The sequence below is a fragment of the Colobus angolensis genome, unplaced genomic scaffold (genome assembly GCF_000951035.1).
Source record: "Colobus angolensis palliatus isolate OR3802 unplaced genomic scaffold, Cang.pa_1.0 Scaffold233, whole genome shotgun sequence".
NCBI classification, from domain to species: Eukaryota; Metazoa; Chordata; class Mammalia; order Primates; family Cercopithecidae; genus Colobus; species Colobus angolensis.
In genome coordinates, this window is record NW_012115522.1 from 3,592,011 (window position 1) to 3,600,477 (window position 8,467).

Below are 8,467 nucleotides of genomic sequence, written 5' to 3' on the forward strand. Positions count from 1 at the left end.
AGGCTGATGAAAAACCATTACTTATCCTATTAAAGAAAATCTAATATTTCAGTTGAAAATATAGTAACTATACTCATGAAATATTAAGTTGTCTAAAACACAACTTGAAAGCATCTAGCATGCATGATTGATTTCAGTACAGTGAATTCAAAATCAAGTATACATGTTACATACATCAAAGCTAGATTACAAATTATCATCATCATCATCTTCTTCATGTTTTCTTTTCATTGGTGGTAGTTTGTGATGACACCATATTAGTGTAATAAGATTGTCTCCGGACCATTCATGGTGGATTAACCAGAACATTCTGAATTGCTGATGTTATAGGAATTAATGCTTCACAGGGCAATGTGAAGCAGACATCTGCACTGTTAACCTTTGCCTTGTGAGGGACATTCGAGTCCTTACTCTAGTTGCCACAAACATGGTTTGTAGGGGTGGTGTGCCCAGTGTGTGAGTACCTGGTGGGCTAGTAACTGAACCAACATTTAACCTGGGTGAGACAGAAATAATGCAAGGTGTTCACAGGAGAATAAAAACTCCAAACAGAAGTTTCCCTTGAGTAGGGGCTATGGGCTGATGAACTCCTGAAAAACAGGGTGTGGACCAAGCTGGCTAAGACCAACTAGACCCAATGCACTGGATTTGACCTAGGTTTCACCTAGGACCTCATTATATGCTCATTAACACACTAAATCACACCCACCAGCGCAGTGACAGTTCTGGGAACACCCATATTGGTGTAAAAATGAGTGGCACCACAGTTCAAGAAATCTCCATCTTTTTCCAAGAATTTTCATAACTATTCCACCCCTTGGTTAAAGAAACCCCTACAGAGAGAAACCGCAAACCCCACTGTGTGAACATCTTGAGTACACCCACAATGCCTATTTTTAAGTGTGTACTTTTTCCCTTTGCAATAAATCTCCATACTTTCACCATTTTCCAACTCATCCTTGAATTCATTCTCAAGATGGTGTCAAGAGCGGGGTCCAGGGCCCACTGGCATTTGAGGACCTCCCCTGGCCCACTGATATCATGGGGACTGTTATTCTTCCCTCAGAAGTTGATACCTTTTTCTGTAAAGACTTAAGCCTGTATGTATGAGACAGGAGTTTGACAGGACTGATTTCACAAGAGAGAGGTCACAAAGACCCCTACTGATAAAACAGACGCAGTAAAGAGGGTGGCCCAAACCCACCAAAACCAAGAGGGCACCCCATGGGGAGCCACTCAGCGTTTCCTTTCCTGTAGGGTTGGAAAAACCACTCCAGGCAAATAACCTGGATCAAGATTGCAACTGAAATCCATTAGTGGATGACCTCTGGTCATCCTCACTTCTCATTATAGGATAATTATAATGATTTAGCTGCCGAAAGACACTCCCCTGAATGCCATGACAGTTTACAAATGCTATGGCAACCCGGGGAAGTTATTGCCCTCTCTGGTCTAAAAGGAGGAGGAACCCTCAGTTCCAGAAAATCCCCAGAGCCTTCTTGTAAAACTCATGAATAATCCACCCTCTATTTAGCATATGATCAAGAAATAACCATAAAAGGCCGGGCGCGGTGGCTCACGCCTGTAATCCCAGCACTTTGGGAGGCGGAGGCGGGCGGATCACAAGGTCAGGAGATCGAGACTATCCTGACTAACAGAGTGAAACCCCATCTCTACTAAAAATACAAAAAAGCCGGGCGTGGTGGCGGGTGCCTGTAGTCCCAGCTGCTCGGGAGGCTGAGGCAGGAGAATGGCATGAACCCGGAAGGCAGAGCTTGCAGTGAGCCGAGATTGCGCCACTGCACTCCAGCCTGGGCGACACAGCGAGACTCCGTCTCAAAAAAATGAAAAAAAAAAAATACTAAACTTTAAAAAAAAAAAGAAAGAAAAAAAAGAAATAACCATAAAAATAGCCAACCTGCAACACTCCAGGCTGCTCTGCTTATGGAGTAGCCACTCCTTTATTCTTTTACTTTCTTAATTAAACTTGCTCTCATTTTACTCTAAGGGCCTGCTCTCGAATTCCTTCCTGCTGCAAGCCAGGTGGCCTCTGTGGCTGTACCCTAGTTTTGGGGTTTTCCCTGCAACATATAGTTTGGAGCTGTTAAGCAGTATCTATTGGGTGGCAATCTAGGACTTGAATAGGGCTTGATCAATGGCGAAGGGGTTTGATTTCTTTGCCTTGCAATATCTAATAAAAATCTCTTGGGGCAGAGAGGTATAAAAGCTGGTCGGCGCACACTGCATTGCAATTGCACATCAGTAGCTTTCTTAGCATGGCTTGAGTAAATTTTCGCATCATCTAGAACTGTGGTCACATAGGGGAAGGCAAACTCCAACATGTGATTTGTACCTCTTGGCTCATATTCTTTGATCTCCACGATCCTCAGGACCTGCGCCATCCTCGTGGGACGCCTCAGGGCACATCTTCCGCTGGTCGTGGGGAGAAGCCTTCTCACCAGGCGGTGATCAGACTTGCGGGGCTTTGTCACCTACATTAATGGATTCCAGTCTCGATCTTGATGCAAGTTATTTGCTTGGTGTGGTTTTTCCAACCCTTGGTGTACCTTAAAACAGAAATGAGCGGCCCCACAAGTGGTACCCCCTGCCCCGAGCACTGGGCCCTCTGGTCTGCCCCATGGCCCATCCCGTCCTGGGGAGCAGATGTTCCTAAATAATCGTTGAATAAAGAATGTTGAACTGAATGTGGCAATTACATGAGTTAGCAACATTTCTAAATATCTTTTTTTTTTCTCGGCTAAAGATGATTGTTCCTTAAGCCACACATTTGTCCTGATAGTGTTTCAAGGCCTCATAAACGTGTAATAAAATTGACATCCTAATCACGACACACTCAGCACAGATGTGAGCGTTTGGAGAGAGCTTCAGCCTTCAGCACAGGCACGTGTGTTCTATTCACGGGATCTGTGCTCCTCGGAAGGGCTGATGGTTCCTGTAAATGTTTGTGCTCCCCGCGCCTTTCCTTCCTTCCTTTGTCTTTGGCGCCTGCGGGCATTAGGAGGCCTGAGCGAGGCGGAAGGAATGGCGAATCGGCGGGGCGTGTCCTTCACGCCGCCCCGTAGCTTCGGGCTGACGCTGGCGCAGCGCGCGACCTTTTGAAAGCCTGGAGGGTTCGAATCGCAACGGCCGCTGCCGGACGTACGTGTTGGCGCTAGAGGCAGATGCAGGGCCTCGCTGGGGGCCTCTCGGGACCAATTTTGAAGAGGTACTTGGCCACGACTTCTCTTCACCTCCGACCTTTCCTTCCCGGGGCTGAGACTCTGGTAAGGGGAATTTTTTTGCGAGCCCCGGCGGGGGCCGAGCCCGGAGCCGAGGCCTCTGCAGGGGCTTTCGTGACAGGGTAGGATCTGATTACAGCCGAAGAAGGATTTTGGCAGCCAGCCCCTTGTGAGTCCCTGGATCGGGATAGACAGTCTGACCTCCACTCCCGAACCCTGCTGAGCGTGTGAGATGCAGAGGAGCTGAGAGTCATGCGGTTCACACTTGCCCTTTGCTTTCCCTTGGACGTTCTACATCTACTTTCTCTTTTCTCCTTTACTTTTTCCTCTCATTCTTTTATTTTCCCGTTTTCTGCTGCCCGTCCGCGTCTTAGCTTTGTCAGTAGTATCCAGGTATTTGTTGAGTCCCAGGGTCCCAGGCTTAGGGCCCAAAGGTCACTGACATTTTGACCTGGCAGATCTGTAGATTAGCTTGCTTGAGTGCTGCTCACCTTAATGCTGCTTCTTAAACAGTACTTGATTGTTAAAAATATCTTAAGTATTCCACAGAGTATGAGATTCTGCTCACGGTCATCCTACTGCCATTTCTAATGTATCTTCATCTAAATATTCACTGTTTTTTTAGCTGTCATCTTCATGAGAACCTTGTGATTTAGAATTAGTATGGTTATTTAACAATTAATGTTAAGAATGCATATACAATACATAACATGATCTGAGGCAAAGTTTGGGCTACTGGCCAAAAGCCATCTGTCAGTAGTTAATGCCTAAACCTGTGTGTGCAGTCGGGAAAAAAGTGGCCCTCAGACAACTGAAATGGATAGGACATGGTAGATTGAGGTGCAAATAGCTTGGAGTAGAAGGTGGGACTCAGTCCTAAGAGAATATAATGAAATGTTAAGACTTCTGTTTAACCTAGTTGTTTTTAGACATAGGTTTTCTTGTTTTTAAACATGCTGCTTCTGAATATCAAATCCTCCGTAGACTGAGCGGGAAAAGGCGGTGAGACTTATAAGGCTCATTATAAGATTTCAAGGACACTCTATGCGCCCGGGTTTTCTGCATCCTACTTTGTTGGCACCTCCTTGGTTGCTTTGCTTTTCCTTTCTCATGCTTGGATGCCCTAGGGCTCACCCCTCTTTCTCTCTACAGTTTACTCCCTAGATGATCTTACCTAGTCTCTTGGCTTTAATAACGTCTGCGTGCTGCCATCCCACAAACTTAAATCTTCAGCTTGCATTCTAGACCCATATCCACCCATCTATTTGACTCCCCTCCACAAAACTCTCCAACAGCTTTCTGTCTCTCAGTACAAGCTGAAATCTTGACTGTGACTATAGTTGAGTAGAAGTCAGAGTCCTGTGGCTACAATGCTCTACTTGACTTGCCACTTCCTACCCCCAGCCTCCCTGACTTTGTCTCTTTCTCCCTCTTGCTAGCTCGCCTCTTGGTGAAGATTTCTGCCTCAGGTCTTTGTATTTCTTGTCCTCTTTCTGGAAGACTTCCACTAGATATTTGCTTGGCCCTGCTCCCTCACTTCCTTCAAATGAGTTTCTCAAGGAGACCTTTCTTGACCACTTTAAACTCAAATATTAAGCCCCTTCCCAAGGCCTTCTGCTCCCTTCACTGATATATATTTCCCCTGAAATAGTGTATGTTTATCTTCATACTTGTTTGGGTCTAGTTTGCTGCTCTATTTCCAGAGTGTAACAGTGCACTGTTAGAGCACATGGTATGTGCTCAGTGTGTGCATACTGATTGAGTGAATGAAGAGTAGCTTCACAGAGGTAGATAGAAATCTTAGAGAAAGCTGGGTGCGGTGGCTCACGCCTGTAATCCCAGCACTTTGGGAGGCTGAGGTGGGTGGATCACCTAAGGTCAGGCGTTTGAGACTAGCCTGACCAACATGGTGAAACCCCGTCTCTACTAAATACAAAAAATTAGCTGGGCATGGTGGCACATGCCTGTAATCCCAGCTACTTGGGAGGCTAAGGCAGGAGAATTGCTTGAACCTGGGTGGTGGAGGTTGCAGTGAGCCGAGATTGCACCATTTCACTCCAGCCTGGGCAACAAGAGTGAAACTGTCTCAAAAAAAAAAAAAAAAAGTCTTAGAAGATCTTTGAGGTGCCGCATCACAGCGTCCTGTGGGGAAAGATAACACAGATGGAAGAAGGGGAGTTAGAATGACATGGGGAAATTATTTCCGAAGTAGAAATACCTCCTGCAACCACTCTGCTAAATAGTTTATTCTTCCCCAAAGTTCTGAAACTGGTTTCAGAAATTCTGCAGTTCCTGCCTTCAAGTTAAATGCATCACTTCATAAAATTATTATATTCTTGACAAATACATGTAAAGGAGCTCTTCAGTACAGGTAAATCTGGAGACAATAGTGATTGTAGCTACATTTTAAACAAGATGAACAAACTTGTCATTAATAGACAGTTAAAGCTGGGCCTTTGAGATGATTTTCTTCCCTTTACTACACAGTTTTTAAAGATGCTAGTATTAAGGGCTCTATAAAAAATTTAAGCAAATCCCCCTTCTTCCCAACTTTTTATATAGACAAATGAGCTTATAGACATGTAGGAACAGTTTTGCTTTGTAATAAATAAATCTAATAGGAAACCTAATTTTTTAAAAAGAAATATAATTTTTTAAATAAAAAAATTCTTAAATATGTTACAGAAGAAAGAAACACATTGAGTTGCTTCGTTTATATATGTGGTATGTACATTTTCTTTTGTTCTTTTTTTTTTTTTTGAGATGGAATCTCGCTCTGTTGCCCAGGCTGGAGTGCAGTGGTGCGATCTTGGCAAACTGCAACCTCCACCTTCCAGGTTCAAGCGATTCTCCTGCCTCAGCCTCCCAAGTAGCTGGGATGACAGGTACATGCCACCACGCCTGGCTAATTTTTTTGTATTTTTAGTAGAGACGAGGTTTCGCCATGTTGGCTAGGCTGGTTTCGAACTCCTGACCTCAACTGATCCGCCTGCCTTGGCCTCCCAAAGTGCTGGGATTACAGGTGTGAGCCACCATACCTGGCCTCATTTTATTTTCATAGACAATTTTTATAACCATTTATTGAGATAATTAATGTATCATAAAAATCCATCCTTTGAAAGTGTAAAATTCAGTAGTGTCTAGTATAATCAGAGATTAATATATTAAACCATTATCTGGTTTTAGAACCTTTTCATCACCCAGAAAGAATCCCCATACCCACTGGCAGTCATTCCACATTCTTTGTCTCCCAGCCCCTAGCAACTATTCACCTATTTTTTGTCTCCATGATTTGCCTTTTCTGGACATTTCCTAAAAATGGGATCATTGGATGGGCACAGTGGCTCATGCCTGTAATCCCAGTACTTTGGGAGGCCCAGGTGGGTGGATCACAAGGTCAGGAGTTCGAGACCAGCCTGGCCAATATGGTGAAACCCCATCTCTATCAAAAACATAAAAATTAGCCAGGCGTGGTGGTGGGTGCCGGTAGTCCCAGATACTCAGGAGGCTGAGGCAGGAGAATCGCTTGAACCCGGGAGGCAGAGGTTGCAGCGAGTCGAGATCACGCCACTGCACTACAGTCTGGGTGACACAGCGAGACTCGGTCTCAAGAAAAAAAAAAATGGTATCATTATATATGTAGCCTTTATGTATCTGGCTTCTTTCATTCAGTATAATGTTTTCAGGGTTCATTCTTGTATATATTGGCACTTTATTCCTTTTTATGACTGAATATTCCATTGTACAGCTATGTTACATATTTTGTTTATCCATTCATCATCTGATGGAGAGTTCTGTTGTTTCTGCCTTTTGGCTGTTATGAAAAATGCTGCTTGCACAGTTTCCTTAGAGGCTATAAGAGACATGTTAACAACTACTCCTGGGAAGTGTGAGAGGGAGACATACTGATTACCTTGTTGTACTAGGTGATTTTTTTTTTTTTTTAGCTAAGTGCGTATATTACTTTATAATTAAAATACCCAATCACTAATATTATGACGGGGGTAAGTAATTGTACTTTTTGGTTTTAGTTTCCTCATTTTAAGTAAAATTGGATGAAATGTTTGTTGAGGTCTTTTTTAGTTCTCAAATTTTGTTTGTGATGAAATGAGTGATAATGTTACAGGCGTTTTTTTTGTGTGTGTGTGTGAGACAGAGTTTCACTCTTATTGCCCAGGCTGAAATGCAATGGCACAAACTCGGCTCACCGCAACCTCTGCCTCCCGGGTTCAAGCGATTCTCTCCTGCCTCAGCCTCCCGAGCAGCTGGGATTACAGGCATGTGCCACCACGCCTGGCTGATTCTGTATTTTTAGTAGAGACAGGGTTTCTCCATATTGGTCAGGCTGGTCTCGAACTCCCAACCTCAGATGATCCACTCACCTCAGCCTCCCAAAGTGCCGGGATTACAGGCATGAGCCACTGTGCCCAGCTATAGGCATTTTTCTTCATGAATGAGAGTTGTATTCTTTGTATCTGCTGTGTAACTTGCAATTTGTTTTCATCATAGGACTGAGAGTGGTTGTCACAATGGAAGGGATCAATAATTTCAAGACACCATGCAAATTATCAGAAAAAAAGAAATCTGGTAAGATAGCAGATGTAAGACATTTTTTACTATTACTATTGTTGTTTCTGTTAGAAATGTCCTAGTAATATTTAGTTTGATTCTTTATTATCAGTCACTTAGAAACTTTAGCGTAAATCCCCTTTATGATGTTAATATTAACAAATAAGACTTATTTTATAGGCTAGGGTTTGATCATATCTGGACTAATTTTATTGACAATCTAACAGGTTTGGAGGCTCTCCAACTTAGCTTGACCCATTAAGGAGCTGCTTTACCTTTCTCTCTCTCATCCATATATCGCTCTTGTGAGGGAAAGATATTTTCCAAGGCAACTCAATGGACAAAGGACAATCTTTTCAACAAACACCTGAATATGCAAAAAATAAGCCTTGACCCTTAACTCCCATTATATAAAAAATAGCTAAAATTAAATTTCTAGAAAATAACATGAGAAAATATTCTTTTTTTTTTTTTTATTTAAGTTCTAGGGTACATGGGCATAGCGTGCAGGTTTGTTACATATGTATACTTGTGCCATGTTGGTGTGCTGCACCCATCAATTCGTCAGCACCCATCAATTCATCATTTATATCAGGTATAACTCCCAATGCAATCCCTCCCCCCTCCCCCCTCCCCATGATAGGCCCCGGTGTGTGATG

The 8,467-nt window shown here is 43.4% G+C and overlaps 1 protein-coding gene and 1 pseudogene across 1 annotated transcript in view; one reads left to right on the forward strand and one right to left on the reverse strand.

Moving 5' to 3' along the window:
• Positions 1–214: 214 nt before the first annotated feature.
• Positions 215–2,402, reverse strand: LOC105513672 (annotated as a pseudogene).
• A 438-nt stretch (positions 2,403–2,840) lies between these two features.
• PBK (PDZ binding kinase) overlaps positions 2,841–8,467 on the forward strand; it is a 35,884-nt gene continuing 30,257 nt past the window's right edge. The window contains exons 1-2 of the mRNA XM_011944575.1: positions 2,841–3,284; positions 7,749–7,826. Of these exons, the coding sequence (XP_011799965.1) occupies positions 7,769–7,826 (58 nt within the window). The 5' untranslated portion in view covers positions 2,841–3,284; positions 7,749–7,768. The remainder of the gene's footprint in view (positions 3,285–7,748; positions 7,827–8,467) is intronic.